This window comes from Salvelinus fontinalis, chromosome 30, assembly GCF_029448725.1.
Source record: "Salvelinus fontinalis isolate EN_2023a chromosome 30, ASM2944872v1, whole genome shotgun sequence".
In the NCBI taxonomy this organism is placed as follows: domain Eukaryota; kingdom Metazoa; phylum Chordata; class Actinopteri; order Salmoniformes; family Salmonidae; genus Salvelinus; species Salvelinus fontinalis.
The window spans coordinates 22,060,427-22,077,141 of record NC_074694.1 but is presented as its reverse complement, the minus strand read 5'-3'; the positions used below and the strand labels follow the sequence as shown (position 1 = coordinate 22,077,141).

The 16,715-nt window shown below is 44.8% G+C and overlaps 1 protein-coding gene across 1 annotated transcript; it reads left to right on the top strand.

Annotated features, from left to right (window-relative positions):
- Nucleotides 1-6: 6 nt before the first annotated feature.
- abcg8 (ATP-binding cassette, sub-family G (WHITE), member 8) lies at nt 7-15,845 on the top strand. Its single transcript, XM_055890019.1, has 13 exons — nt 7-216; nt 4,673-4,777; nt 7,551-7,698; nt 8,379-8,617; nt 10,774-10,906; nt 11,157-11,426; nt 12,147-12,291; nt 12,434-12,526; nt 12,704-12,903; nt 13,008-13,084; nt 13,850-14,117; nt 14,352-14,479; nt 15,282-15,845. Exons 1-13 carry the CDS (start codon nt 7-9, stop codon nt 15,417-15,419), a joined length of 2,154 nt encoding a protein of 717 aa, XP_055745994.1. The 3' UTR covers nt 15,420-15,845.
- The last annotated feature ends 870 nt before the right edge of the window (nt 15,846-16,715 follow it).

Below are 16,715 nucleotides of genomic sequence, written 5' to 3'. Positions count from 1 at the left end.
TCCCCTATGCTGTGCAGCCAGTCTATGTCAGCCTGGGAGAGGAGAGGGAAGACCAGGGAGACATACAGACTCAGAATCAACCAGGCATATGGGGCACTGACCCCTATACCAGAACTTCCACCACCGCCTACAACTCCACAAGCCATGTATACTGGAGGGACAGACAGCAGGCCAGATCCAGAGACAGGGATCGTTACCGGTGGCCCCCCACAGACGGTGAGTCAATGACGATCTACAGACCAGCTCTGACCTTCAACACAGGTACAGTGATATGGGACAGGACACACAGAGGCCGAGAAACAGACTGGGAAAAATTAGTTCTTAGGTTTATTCACTTGTTTTTTTCTATATGTTTGGGTTTAGTTTGAGTTTCTATGATTTCCGTCATTGACTCAATAAGCTGTGTAAGTCCATAAGCAAACAAGAAAATGCTCATCCAGAAGCGGCGTTCCTTGCGCCAGTTGACTAATGCAGGAAAACTTAAATCAGTTTAACCTAATTTCTACCAGCATGTCACATGTGCAACCAGAGCAAAAGAAAACTCTAGACCACCTTTACTCCATGCAAAGAGATGTTTACAAAGCTCTCCCTTGCCCTCCATCCGAACATTAATCCGGACGCTTATAAGAAATCCCGCTATGCCCTCAGACGAACCATCAGACATGCAAAACGTCAATACAAGACTAAGATTGAATCCCACTACACCGGCTCTGACGCTCGTTGGATGTGGTAAGGCTTGCAAACTATTATGGAGTACAAAGGGAAACCCAGCCGCGAGCTGCCCAGTGACGCAAGCCTACTAGACTGGTTAAATGCCTTTTATGCTCGCTTCGAGGCAAGCAACACTGAAGCATGCACGAGAGCTCCAGCTATTCCAGACAACTGTGTGATCACGCTCTCCGTAGCCAATGTGAGTAAGACCTTTAAACAGGTCAACATTCACAAGGCCGCGGGGCCAGATGGATTACCAGGATGTGTACAATATTTTCAACCTCTCCCGGACCGGGTCTGTAATACCTACATGTTTCAAACAGACCACCATAGTAACTGTGCTCAAGAATGCCAAGGTAACCTGCCTAAATGACTACCGCTCCATAGCACTCACATCTGTAGCCATGATGTGCTTTGGAAGGCTGGTCATGGCTCACATCAACACCATCATCCCGGAAACCCTAGACCCACTCCAATTCGCATACCGCCCCAACAAATCCACAGATGATGCAATCTTAAACGCACTCTACACTGCCCTTTCCCCCTGAACAAAAGGAACACCTATGTGAGAATGCTGTTCATGGACTACAGTTCAGCGTTTAACACCATAGTGACCACAAAGCTCATCACTAAGCTAAGGACCCTGGGATTGAACACCTCCCTCTGCAACTGGATCCTGGACTTCCTGATGTGCCGACTCCAGGTGGTAAGGGTAGGCAACAACACATCTGCCACGAGGATCCTCTACACAGGGCCCCTCAGGGGTGCGTGCTTAGTCCCCTCCTGTACTCCCTGTTCACCCACGACTACGTGGCCAAGCACGATTGCAACACCATCATTAAGTTTGCTGACGACACAACGGTGGTAGGCCTGATTACCGACAATGATGAGACAGCCTATAGGGAGGATGTCAGAGACCTGGCAGTGTGGTGCCAGGACAACAACCTCTCCCTCAACGGGAGGAGCTGATTGTGCTACACAGGAAAAGGAGGGCTGAACACATACCCATTCACATCAACGGGGCTGTAGTGGAGCGGGTCGAGAGGTTCAAGTTCCTTGAGGTCCACATTACCAACAAACTATTGTGGTCCAAACACACCAAGACAGTCGTGAAGAGGGCACGACAAAGCCTATTACCCCTCAGGAGACTGAAAAGATTTGTCATGGCTCCTCAAAAAGTTCTACAGCTGCACCATCGAGAGCATCGTGACTGGTTGCATCACCACCTGGTATGGCAACTGCTCGGAATCCCACCATAAGGCGCTACAGAGGGTAGTTTTGTACGGCCCAGTACATCACTGGGGCCATGCTTTCTGCCATCCAGGACCTTTATACTGTACTAGGCACTGTCAGAGGAATGCCCCAAAAATTGTCAAAGACTCCAGCCACCCAAGTCATAGACTGTTCTCTCTGCTACCGCACGGCAAGCGGTACCGGAGCGCCAAGTCTAGGTCCAAAAGGCTCCTCAACAGCTTCTACCCCCAAGCCATGAGACAGTTGAACAATTAATTAAATGGCTACCCGGACTATTTGCATTGAGGCCCACACACTGCTGCTACTGGCTGTTTATTATCTATGCACAGTCACTTTACCCTTACCTAGATGCACATATTACCTCAATTACCTCGACTAACCTGTACCCCCGCACATTGACACAGTACCGGTACCCCCTGTATATAGCCTTGTTATTGTTATTTTATTGTGTTACTTTTTTTACTTTAGCTTATTTAGTAAATATTTTCTTAATAACCTCTCTGGGATATGTGCAACGCTAGCATCCCACCTCGCCAACAGCCAGTGAAATTGCAAGGCGCCAAATTCAAAACAACAGAAATCCCATAATTAAAATTCCTCAAACATACAAGTATTATACACCATTTTAAAGATAAACTCTTGTAAATACAGCCACAGTGTCCGATTTCAAATAGGCTTTACGGCGAAAGCACACCAAACGATTATGTTAGGTCAGCACCTAGTCACAGAAAACCATACAGAGGGCTCACAAAAGGAGAGGGCTCACAAAAGTCAGAAATAGCGATTAAATTAATCACTAACCTTTGATGATCTTCATCAGATGGCACTCACAGGACTTCATGTTACACAATAAATGTGTGTTTTGTTCGATAAAGTTAATCATTATATCCAAAAACCTCATTTGAAATTGGTGTGTTACGTTCAGAAATGCATTGTTTGAAACAAACATCCGGTGAAAGTGCAGAGAGCCACATCAAATTACAGAAATACTCATAATAAACATTGATAAAAGATACAAGTGTTATGCATGGAATTATAGATAAACTTATCCTTAATGCAACCGCTGTGTCAGATTTCAAAAAGGCTTTATGGCGAAAGCACACCTTGCGATTATGTTAGGTCAGCACCTAGCCACAGAAAAACATACAGCCATTTTCCAAAGAAGGAGAGGTGTCTAAAAAAGTCAGAAATAGCGTTTTAAATATTCACTTACCTTTGATGATCTTCATCGGAATGCACTCCCAGGAATCCCAGTTCCACAATAAATGTTTGTTTTGTTCGATAAAGTCCATCATTTATGTCCAAATACCTCCTTTTTGTTCACGCGTTTAGCCCAATAATCCAAATGCTCAATGCGCGATCGCTTAGTTCAGACAAAAAGTCAAAAATGTTATATAAAGTTTGTAGAAACATGTCAAACGATGTATAGAATCAATCTTTAGGATGTTTTTATCATAAATCTTCAACAATGTTTCAACCGGACAATTCCTTTGTCTTTAGAAAGGAAAAGGAACGCAGGTAACTCTCATGGGCGCACGCCTGACTGAGCTCATGGCATTCTGCCAGACACCTGACTCAAACAGCTCTTATTCTCTCCCCCTTCACAGTAGAAGCCTGAAACAAGGTTCTAAAGACTGTTGACATCTAGTGGAAGCATTAGGAAGTGCAATATGACCCCATAGACACTGTATATTGGATAGGCAATGACTTGAAAAACTACAAACCTCAGATTTCCCACTTCCTGGTTGGATTTTTTCTCAGGTTTTGCCAGCCATATGAGTTCTGTTATACTCACAGACATCATTCAAACAGTTTTAGAAACTTCAGAGTGTTTTCTATCCAAAACTACTAATTATATGCATATTCTAGCTTTTGGGCTTGAGTAGCAGGCAGTTTACTCTGGGCACCTTATTATTCAAGCTACTCAATACTGCCCCCCAGTCCTAACCTGTACCCCCGCACATTGACACGGTACCGGTACCCCCTGTATATAGCCTTGTTATTGTTATTTTATTGTGTTACTTTTTTTTACTTTAGTTTATTTAGTAAATATTTTCTTAACTCTTTCTTAAAACGGCATTGTTGGTTAAGGCTTGTCAGTAAGCATTTCACGGTAAGGTCTACACCTGTTGTATTCAGCGCATGTGACAAATAAAATAGTAGTTGAATATTCATGCTACTCTAGAGAAGTGGCAAGGATCTGCCTATCTATCTCTAGGCTTTTTAAATTACATAATGGTGACATGTAGCTCTGTTTGAGTGGACCCTGGACAGGCTGGAGGTCTCCTACACGGTTTACCAGAATGCTATATAACCTTTTATCACACACCACTCAGTTTAGGATCCATTTATCTCGAATCATAACTAATCACTTTTATACAGGACTCATCAGAACCGTCCGATAAAGTGGTGATTAAATCCATTGTGCGATGCATTGGTGGCCAGAACAATGAAGCCTCTAAAGATACACCAGTTTTCTTAGATTTGCTGAGACGAATGTCTGGCAGAATATACTAAGAGAAATACAAGGGTTTATTACCATAGTAAATAAGGTAAATGGATGCCAGTGAAGATATAGTTACGATATGTGAATGGTATGTGTGAATGGTATGATAAGTGAATGGTATGTGTACACAGTACAAAACTGAGTAACTTCTTGACTGCTTCCTCACTCAGTAACATACAGTAACCTCTACTTCTTCCTTAGAGAGGAGACACTGAGCTGTTCTCCTCTTCTGAAGAGGACAGTAGCCTGTACTTCACCTACAGTGGAGGTCGCAATGAGATAGAGGTCAGCAACCTGCACTATGAGGTAACAACACCTTTCTCCCACTCTATTCTTTCTCTCTACTCTTCCCAATTTCCCTATGCTCCTTATCACTGACTGTATCAGTCTCAGTTTTGCCTGCCTTTTACATTCTGTCAGTATTGTAATACAGCTCTCTAGACCACCTGAGAGGTGGGGCAAGTACTGGATAGAGCAGAATAGCTGTGAAGCTGCCTCCACCTTTGTTTGACCGGTATGGTCCGTTGTCAGAGGATAAGACACAACAAAACTCAACACAGATATAGCAAAAAATTATCTTTATTAAATATACAATTTCATATTTTTATGAAATGCTAGGCTACCTGCTAAATTCCTGTAGTCTCTGTAACCCAGTCAGGATTGCTGCAATGACCCTAATAATGTAAGGCAAACAGGCTATTAAGTGGGGAGGCAAGTAGCCTAGTGGTTAGAGCGTTGGGCCAGTAACTGAAAGGTTGGTGGATGGAATCCCCGAGCTGACAAGGTAAAAATCTGTCTTCTGCTCCTGAACATGGCAGCTAACCCACCACTCCTAGGCTGTCATTGTAATTAAGAAGTTGCCTAGTTAAATTACTTGTAATTAACTGACTTGCCTAGTTAAATAAAGGCAATTTTTTTTTAAAGAGTGTGCGATAACGCACTAAAAAGTGACACTACACACACACTAGTGAGATATACTTTAAGGAGAACTGATTTGGTTACAAGGTTCTAGTACTAATTCTCTGCAAACCGGGCCAAGCCCAATGAAATGTAATTGTACAAACATGCAAATTCTCTGCAAACCGGGCCAAGCCCAATGAAATGTAATTGTACAAACATGCAAATTCTCTGCACACAGGGGCATAATAGCCTACACACAGTCCAGAGACCCACAGTCACAGTCCAGAGACCCACAGTCACAGTCCAGAGACCCACACCTGATAATAAAGACATAGAACCCCTCCCCCACTTTGAGCTACATGGTCTGCAATTCTGTTCGACCTACATAACCCACACTTTAAAAACTATACATTTAAAAAGACTAGGCCGACGAAAGAGAACATTGACATAACATTTAACATTTAAATGTAACTTTTAAAAACGCATAGCTCTCCCAGCTGATGGGATAGCTAATTAATTTGCATGTCAAAGAACACGCTACAACGCGAAACGTGGTCTGTTCTCAAAAGCAGGAGAGGTGGCTCGCACTCCTACGACCCCACAAATCCCCCCTCACTACCTGTCTTCATCACCTGCTGCTCTACCCAGCAGCGAATGACAACATCTCCCTGTTTAAGGTGCAATGCGTTATCAGGACAGAGAAACCACACACATGCTGATACGGACCACTCCAAATGAAAGACAATGGACAAATTTACAAAACTCCTAAAGTGATGGTTATAAAATGAACCAAAACTTGTTTCTCACAAGTGTAGCAGGTTGTGAACTCTGTAAACAACGTTTCCACTCCGAGAATGAGAACAGTAAATGACTGTAATACCTGCATTAACAGAAGTGTATGTAACCAAATGACGGGGATAAACAGTACATTTACAAGGCCTACTGGTAGCATGTAACGGGGAATTGATAAAACTGAACAATCAAAGGGCAAACATTATACACAATGAAACAATGACTGTGCTAGAATTGGCGAGAGACAGCGGAGCACATTCTAGAGGGCTGAGTGCATTCCTCCCCTTCTTCTTGATTCAACATTTTGAATTATATTCACACGTGCTTTTCCGCAACTCAATAATCAGCTAAGCATATTGCCAGGCATTGGCCTACACACTTATGATTTGAAACAATCCACAACTATTTTTTTTAAAGAGCTAATGATCCTCTGTGGCTAAGTCAAGCTCTCTGGTAAAGTATTTAGAATTATTTTATTTTGATTAAAGTAATTATATAATTTGGGCAAAACATCAATTTACTTTATGGGAAGGCAGCATCCTAACAGTGCCCTGTGTACCCGCCAACTTTCCTTTCTAATTCGCAAGCGGCTGAAACCAGAGATCTGTATATAATGACAAGTTGCTCATGTCTCCACCCTAACAATGCAAGTAGTTGTCCCAAAGCCAGTAATGCGATAAGCTTAGGTCTGCATATGATACCCATAGAAACGCATTGGACTTATTCAGGACCGATTTTGGCGAGTGAGCCCTCGAGGTCGCTTCGCCGCTTCCTCTCTGCTGAAACTGGTGAGTGAAACAGCGCCTCTCTGTCTTACTATATGTAGCCCATGTATCTGATGCTGTCTGGCCAGAAAAAGTATGACATGCTATACTCTTTTTGTCCAGACAGCATCAGATACAGGTTCTACACATACGAGACAGAGGGGCGCTGTTTCACTCGCTCGGATGCTTTATCTGAGATTGATGTGTCTTTCTGTCGGCGTGCGTCTTGGTCAATCTTTCTTTCCGCGTGCGTCTTGGTCAAATAAATTATCTATATTTTATTTGGACGGGCAAGGAGGTACGGTAGGGCGGTCCAGGCCCCGCCCATAACGCCGGCCCTGCTCTGCCTTATATCAGTTTCTCACAGAGTCACAGGCAGAGACTTGCAAGCAGGCACAGGTGCGAGCAATTAGTTTACATTTACATTTTTGTAATTTAACGGACGCTCTTATCCAGAGTGACTTACAGTGGTTTATGATTTAGTGACATCCTCCCTTACAAGCTGTCCCACAGCTTCACCACAGTAACAAAAAGTCTAATGTGTGTGTGTGTGTGTGTGTGTGTGTGTGTGTGTGTGTGTGTGTGTGTGTGTGTGTGTGTGTGTGTGCCTGTGTGTGTGTCAGGTGGACACGGCTGCTCAGATCCCGTGGTATGAGAAGCTCTCAGAGTTTAAGATGCCCTGGGAGATGAAGGGAGACAAGCAGACAGCCATAAACAAACTCAACCTGCGAGTCCGCAGTGGCCAGATGCTGGCCATCATCGGTAGCTCAGGTACATACACAGCTACTCTCCACAGGAGGCAGCACTAATCTTAGCTCTGTTTTGTCAACAACTGGCTGTACTTCTACATGAGAAAGATATGATTCAAGATAATTTACTCCAAATGGTAGACAGTACAGTAGGCCTACATTTTTTGTTTGTTTTAGGTAAGGGGTTAATTGTTACAAATAGTACAATTTGCCCCCACTACAAATCTGAGTCTTGTGAGAAAATACAACAATAATTATTGTCATCAACTATACCAATCAAAAGACCTCTTCTTACTGATAAAAATGATATATTATTAGATATATGGGGAATGTTCCACAGGTCAATATTCAAAAAAGAGAGGCGGCAAGAATATTTCGAATTCAGCCTGAAAAGCAACAGACATATATTTATGTTTTTAACCAAAACTTCCTAGGCATGTAGATACACTAACCAAGCAGAAGCACATTGAATAAGAGCTTTCTAAGCGTGAGTTACTTAGTTGTTGCTTTGTGCACTGTGTTAATTGGGGCCCAGTCTCGCCTAGTTACAGTTTGTTCCAATATCCAAACTAGCATATCACTTCTAATGCATTCCCAATACATAGCTTAATCTAGTGTGGATATTCCCCAAACAGTTATGGTCTGATGATGACAATGCAAAGATATGCCCTATAACCTCTTTCATATCCTGTCCCTCCACAGGTTGTGGAAAGACCTCACTGCTGGACGTCATAACGTGTCGTGATGAGGGTGGCTCCATGACGTCTGGCCAAGTGCTAATCAACGGGCAACCTAGCAACCCAAAGCTGGTGAGGAAGACCATCGCCCATGTCCGCCAGGACGACCGCCTGCTGCCTCACCTTACTGTGAGGGAAACACTAGCCTTCGTGGCTAAGCTACGGCTACCCACAAACTTCAGCCAGAAACAGAGGGACCAGAGGGTAAGCATTGGTAACTTCCCAGGTCATGTCACATGGGAAGTTATAGCAGTGTTCTTCCCAATCCCAGGGACTCAGAGGGTGTACAGGCTTTTGTTCCAGCCCAGGACTAACAGACCTGATGTTCTGTTCCAGTCCAGGACTAACAGACCCGATGTTCTGTTCCAGTCCAGGACTAACAGACCTGATGTTCTGTTCCAGCCCAGGACTAACAGATCTGATGTTCTGTTCCAGTCCAGGACTAACAAACCTGATGTTCTGTTCCAGTCCAGGACTAACAGACCTGATGTTCTGTTCCAGTCCAGGACTAACAGATCTGATGTTCTGTTCCAGTCCAGGACTAACAGATCTGATGTTCTGTTCCAGTCCAGGACTAACAGATCTGATGTTCTGTTCCAGCCCAGGACTAACAAACCTGATGTTCTGTTCCAGCCCAGGACTAACAGACCTGATGTTCTGTAAGTGCTGGGCCAGAACAAAAGCCTGCACACTATGAGGACCATCAACGTTATCCAACAATGTACACTGAACAAAATTAAACGCAACATGTAAAGTGTTGGTCCCATGTTTCATGACCTGAAATAAAAGATCACAGAAATGTTCAATACGCACAGAGCTTATTTATCTCAAATTCTGTGCACAATTTTGTTTACATCCCTGTAAGTGAGCATTTCTTATTTGCCAAGATAATCTATCCACCTGACAGGTGTGTGGCATATCAAGAAGCTGATTAAACAGCCGGATCATTACACAGGTGCACTTTGTGCTGGGGACAATTAAAGGCCACTCTAAAATGTTCCGTTTCGTCACATAACACAATGCAACAGATGTCAACATCGTTGCAGAGAATTTGTCAGTAGGTCCAACCATGCTCCCAACCGCAGACCATGTGTAACGCCACGCCAGCCCAGGACCTCCACATCCGGCTTCTTAACCTTCGGGATCGTCTGAGACCAGCCACCTGGACAGCTGATGAAACTGTGGGCTTGCAAAACCGATGAATTTCTACACAAACTGTCAGAAACCATCTCAGGGAAGCTCATCTGCATTCTCGTTGTCCTCACCAGGGTCTTGACCTGACTGCAGTTCGGGGTCGTAACCGACTTCAGTGGGCAAATGCTCAACTTCGATGGCCACTGGCACAATGAATCTTGGTTTCAACTGTACTGGGCAGATAGCAGACAGAGTGTATGGCCGTCGTGTGGGCAAGTGGGTTTGCTGATGTCAACGTGGTGAACAGAGTGCCCCATGGTTGCGGTGGGGTTATGGTATGAGCAGGCATAAGTTACGGACAACAAACACAATTGCATTTAATTGATGTATTTTTGAATGGACAGAGATACCGTGATGAGATCCTGAGGTTCATTGTCGTGCCATTCATCCGCCGCCATCACCTAATTTTTCAGCATGATTATGCACAGCCCCAGCCCCAGTTCTTCCATGGCCTGCATACTCACTAGACGTGTCACCCTTGAGCATGTTTGGGATGCTCTGGGTTGACGTGTACAACAGTGTTTTCCAGTTCCCGCCAATATCCAGCAACTTCGCACCGCCATCGAAGAGGAGTGGGACAACATTCCATAGGCCACAATGAAAAGCCTGATCAACTCTATGCAAAGGAGATGTGTCGAGCTGCACGAGGCAAGTGGTGGTCACACCAGATACTGACTGGTTTTCTGATCCACGCCTCTAACTTTAAAGAAAAAGAAGGTATCTGCGACAGATGCATATCTGTATTCCCAGTCATGTGAAATCCATAGATGAGGGCCCAGTTCATTTATTTCAATTGACTGATTTACTTATATGAGCTGTAACTCTTGTTGCATGTTGCTTTTATATTTTTGTTCAGTGTAGAACTTAAGTAAAATCATAAACAAGCTCCATACACTCTTAGAGAAAAGGTTTCCAAAAGGGTTCTTCAGCTGTCCCCATAGGATAACCATTTTTGGATAACCTCTGTGGAAAGGGTTCTACATGGAACCCAAAAGGGTTCTACTGGGAACCAAAAAGGGTTATTCAAAGGGTTCTCCTATGGGGACAGCCGATAAACCCTTAAGTTCTGGATAGCACTTTTTTTTTTCTAAAAGTGTAGGAATTATGATCATCATCATAACACTTCAGCTGTTTGTCATATGACTGTGGCTGCACTGCCTGTATAGGTGGATGACGTCATTGCAGAGCTGCGTCTGCGACAGTGTGCCCACACCCGGGTGGGCAATGACTTGGTGAGAGGGGTGTCTGGGGGAGAGAGGAGGAGGGTCAGCATCGCTGTGCAGCTGCTCTGGAACCCTGGTGAGATCTAGAATGAGGGAGGGCAAGTAATGAAGAATGCATCAATATGACTTATTTTGAAATGAGTGGACATGCGTTGATATAATCCAGATGGAGATGTTTGCTCCCCTCAGTACTGTAATTAACATACATTACCTTTATGCAATGTTACTGTACCTGTACTTTTAACTACTTCAGATTATCATTGTACCCAGATCCCTGTATTGAGCACAGTAAAAGGCACTAATCTTATCTCATTCTCTGTGTGCAGGTATCCTGATCCTAGATGAGCCCACGTCGGGGCTGGACAGCTTCACGGCCCATAACCTGGTGATCACTCTGTCCCGGTTGGCCCGGGGGAACCGCCTGGTACTGCTGTCCGTCCACCAGCCACGCTCAGACATCTTCCAGCTCTTTGACCTAGTGGTCCTGCTCTCCTCTGGCTCAGCCGTCTACTGTGGGACCGCTAAAGACATGGTTCCATACTTCACAGCCCTGGGACACCCCTGCCCCCGCTACTGCAACCCCTCCGACTTCTATGGTAGGTTAAGGTAAGGGATATACTGTACGTTGGGTATACTGTATCAACGGGGCTGCCGTGGAGACGGACAAACATGTTAAGTTCCTCGGCATACACATCTCCAAGGATCTGAAATGGTCAAACTACTCTGACACCATGGTGAATAAGGCTCGACAGCGACTCTTTAACCTCAGAAGGCTGAAGAAATTTGGCCTGTCCCAGAGGGCTCTCACAGTGTTGTACAGGAGCATCATCAAGAGCATACTGTTCTGTCGGGCTGCATCACAGCCTGGTATGGCAACTCCGCCTTTGACCGCAAGGCACAACAGAGGGTGGTATGCTCAGTCCAACGCACCATTGGGTGCCTGTCCTCCAGGACACCTACAACACCAGGTGTTGCAGGAAGGCCAAGAAGATCATCAAGGACCTCAGCCACCCAAGCCACGGCCGGTTCTCCACGCTTCCATCACTCAGTACTGGAGGATCATAGCAAAAACTAACAGACTGGCCAATAGCTTGTACCCCCAGACCATCAGGCTGCTGAATAGTCAGCTATCTGTTTCCCATGTTCCTCTCCCTTTTGACACAGACGTTTACCCTGCCAGAACCCCAATGGACATGTATCATGCTGAATAGCCACCACTACTCCCTTCTAATCTAGAAAGGGGAAATTGTGAAGTCAGTTGAGTGTATCTGAATGTGTGTGTGTACCTGTGATCATGCGTGTGTCTATCCCCTCAGTGGATCTGATCAGTATAGACCGGCGCAGCCCAGAGAGAGAGGCTGAGTGTCTGGAGAGGGCCAGGGTGCTGTCAGCCCAGTTTGTGGAGAAGGTGAGAGGGACAGATGACTTCATGTGGAAGCCAGAGGAGCCAAGCACAACCCTGTGAGTCTGTCTTATGAAACCTTCTGAGACCTTCTCAGAGACCTTCTTAATGTACTCTTTTTAATGCATTACATTAAACATCTTCTTTTGCTTTACATCATTGTAACAACCAAGTGATTCTGTTTGTCTGTCCCACACACAGCACTCAGTCCGCACCTCAGGAGGAAGTGATAAATATATCCAAACAAAAGGACCGCCTGCCAGGCCGACTACACCAGTTCTCCATCCTCATCAGGTAAGATGATGATGCACTTGGGACATTCTGTCTCAGTTTTCTGAGAAATCTTCCATTCACATGAATGCATGATTTACGCAAATGGCCGAGTTATGTGCATACATCTTAAGATAGGATTCATCCCAGTGATCTGAGAGGAGAAACTGCAGTAACGGTGAAAGTGCTTCCTCCTCACAGGCGGCAGGTGCACAATGACTTTAGAGACCTGGTCACTCTGCTGGTGCACGGCTTCGAGGCTCTGCTCATGTCTCTGCTGATTGGCTTCCTGTACTTCGGGGCGGGGGAGGAGCGTCTGTCGATCCAGGACACAGTCGCCCTGCTCTATATGATCGGAGCTCTCACCCCATTCGCTGTGGTCCTGGACGTCATAGCAAAGTGTGAGTGGCAGCCACAGTGACCAATCAGAGTGCTCAGTTGAGAGTGAAAGTATCCATCATGAGCCAATGAGTGTTGTTCCTTGTGTAATTTTGGACATCCGCAGGTCACACAGAGAGAGCCATGTTGTACCATGAGCTGGAGGACGGCATGTATAACGTCACATCCTACTTCTTTGCCAAGGTAACAATTCACACTACTACCTCAGGGTTCCCCAATTGGTGGCCCGTGGACGATTTTATTTGGCCCCCCAAGTTTTCTGAGCAAAAAATAATTACATTAAAAAATATACAAATAAAATACATATGTATATAATTTTCGTTGTTGTAAAATCAACAGGAACTCAGTTTAAAGTGATTTTAATTTATGAAATCTGTTCCCAAGTATTCCCACGCATAAATAGAGAGGCCTATGTGAACGTATCCCACCCAATGTAGTCAAGGTTTGAAATGATTCCACTTCTGTCAAATACGCTATCTGTTTGGGCTTCTTGCAGTTTACAAATGATTTATAACTATGTTCTGCCGCCTGACCATCCCCTCAAGAAAAGAATCGGCCTGCGGCTGTCCTGGTCCTCTGTAGCTCAGTTGGTAGGGCATGGTGCTTGCAACGCCAAGATAGTGGGTAGATTCCCGCTACCACCAATACGTAAAATATGTATGCTAAATGCCAAAGAAAGAAAGAATTGGTTGAAGTGGTTCTCAAAATGTTGGTTTACACATGAACCAGTAGGGGTCAGTATAGGACCATGCTTGCCTGACCTTAGTGAGGATTTCATACTGTTGTGTAAAAACCCTGCAAACAGGACACATTTTTCACAGTGACAAAAAGCAATGTAGCCACAGTATTTGCATGCTATGTAAACTGTGGTCCAGTGTAAGCAGTTGTTAGTGAGTATATTAGTTAATGTGATGCAGAAACGTAAATGTGTGCGTATGTCTCATCCAGGTCCTGGGGGAGCTTCCGGAGCACTGTGTGTTCACGTTGGTCTACGGCCTACCCATCTACTGGCTGGCTGGCCTGAACCAGGCCCCGGACCGCTTCCTACTCAACTTCCTGCTGGTGTGGCTCATGGTGTACTGCAGTCGCAGCATGGCTCTGTTTGTGGCTGCAGCCTTACCCACCCTGCAGACATCAGCCTTCATGGGCAATTCTCTGTTCACTGTGTTCTACCTTACTGGAGGCTTCGTCATTAGCCTGGAGAACATGTGGTTAGGTGAGGAGGACACAAGTCTCTGCTCTGGTCTCCTACATTTGCCACATTCTAGGCCTTTTTTTAATGAAGATTCTATAGGGCCACATGCAATACTAGCAATCCCAATCCCTTAGAAACATATGACAGTTTACATGAGCATGACAATATGGGACCCTCTATCTTGTGTGTAACGTGTACTCTGCAACATCTGTGACCTCTGACCTGTGTCTCTCTGAACTGTGTGTCTCTCCTCAGTGGCGTCCTGGTTCTCCCATGCCTCCTTCATGCGCTGGGGCTTTGAGGGCATGCTGCAGGTCCAGTTCAGGGGACTCAAGTACCCTGTCTCCATCGGAAACTTCACCCTCAACATCGATGGCATACATGTGAGTCATTAGATATATAGCTCTCCAGTGTGAGACGACACATCGTACTGTAAATATATAATATATATATATAATATATATAAATATAATAACATATATAATATCTGCCATTTAGCAGACATAATTATTATGATTTTTGACCCCCTTCTCCCTAATTTCATGATTACGATCTTGTCTCATCACTACAACTCCCCAACCATGCCCACCACAAGGAGTGCAATGAGCCAAGTAAAGCGCCCCCCCGCCAAACCCTCCCCTAACCCGGACAATGCTGGGCCAATTGTGCGCCGCCCTATGGGACTCCCGGTTGTGACAGCCTGGGATTGAACCCAGGTTGTAATGACGCTGCAACACTGCGATGCAGTGCCTTAGACCGCTGTGCTACTCAGGAGGCCTTAGCAGACACTTTAATCCAAAGTGACTAATAGTCTTTTTTTTAACCTTTATTTAACTAGGCAAGTCAGTTAAGAACAAATTCTTATTTATTTGGCCTAACCCGGCCAAACCCTAACCCGGACGACGCTGGGCCAATTGTGCGCCGCCCTATGGGACTCCCAATCAGGGCCGATTGTGATACAGCCTGGAATCGAACCCAGGTCTGTAGTGATGCCTCTAGCACTGAGATGCAGTGCCTTAGACCTCTGCACCATTCGGGAGTCCATAAGTGTACATACACTTATGTATGAGTGGCCCTGGGAATCAAACCCAATATCCTGGAATTGCAACAACATGCTCTACCACCTTAGCTACAGAGGACCAACCATATAGTATAATGATATCTTTGACCTTTTTTTCTGTCTAGGTGGTGGAAGCTATGGATATGAACCAGTACCCTCTCTACTCCTGCTACCTGGTTCTCATCGCTGTCGTAGTGGGCTTCATGCTGCTCTACTACCTATCACTCAAATTCATCAAGCAGAAGTCCAGCCAGGACTGGTGAAACCATGGTTACAGAAACCAGTCTCTCGTCTCATCCTAAACGGACTGTAAAACGAACCAATGCTCGTTTCAGTACCACCCTCTGCCATTGGATGGCAGCAAAGTACTGCATTCTGTGTAAATTAGTTTCAATGAGGGATGAAAAAAAAATTCTTGGCAAATGATTTGAGCGCCACTCAAGCTTTCGCTTGTTCCATTTGACATCTTTTTTTCTTATTTTCGTTTTTAGTGCTTAATCTTTTTTGTATATGTAAGGTTATTAAGTTTAACAATATGTGTACCAGTAGAAGGTCTAGTAAAAGCTAGTGAGAGGTTTAGTAAAGTCACACTGAAAAGGGGTTGGTGTTGTAGATTGGTAGATTATGTACTGGTGTAAAAGCCTGATAAATGTACAGCGGCCATGTTTTAGATTAAAGGATTAAATCAACTGGAGTACATCCGCTTGAGTTATGTTCACATTGTGCCCCTTACTACGATTCCAGACATGTAATCAAACCCAGTCTAATACTGCCATGGAATAAACCTGTCTTCCTTACATACATGTATGCAATTTAAGGGCCAAGAGTTGAGATCTGAGGGATATTGAAACTTGGCATAAGAAAAACTAATATTCTTAATGCAAGTTGATAAGAGGTCAGTGAGTATCTTAGACTAGTCATAACTGTGTGTATAAGCTTTGCACATCTGGATTTGGGGATTTTCTCAAGCTCTGTTAAATTAGATGGGGGAGCGGCAGTGAACTGCAATCAAGTCTTTCCACAGATTTTCAATGGGATTCAAGTCTGATCTTTGGCTGGGCCACTCAATGATTTTCACATTCTTGTTCTGAAGCCATTCCAGTGTTGCTTTGGCTGTATGCTCAGGATTACTGACATGTTGGAACCTAAATCTTCTCCCTCCAGTCTAAGGTTGTTTGCACTCTGAAGCAGGTGCTCAAGGATTTGCCTATATTCAATGTTGCCTTTATCCTTACCAGACTCCCAGTCCCTGCCACTGAAAAGCATCTCCATTGCATGATGCTGCCAACACCATGCTTTACGGTAGGGATGGTATTTGACAGGTGATGAGCTGTGCCTGGTTTTCTCCAGACATGGCCCTTCGCATTCAGGCCAAATAGTACATTTATCTCATCAGACCACAATCTTTCACCTTATACTGTCTTTTACATGCCTTTTTGCAAACTCCAGGCATGCTGTCATGTGCCTTTTTCTCAGGAGTGGCTTCAGTCTGGCCACTCTCCCATAAAGGCCAGATTGGTGAAGTGCTGTAGTCTTGTCCTTCTGGCAGCTTCTCCCAA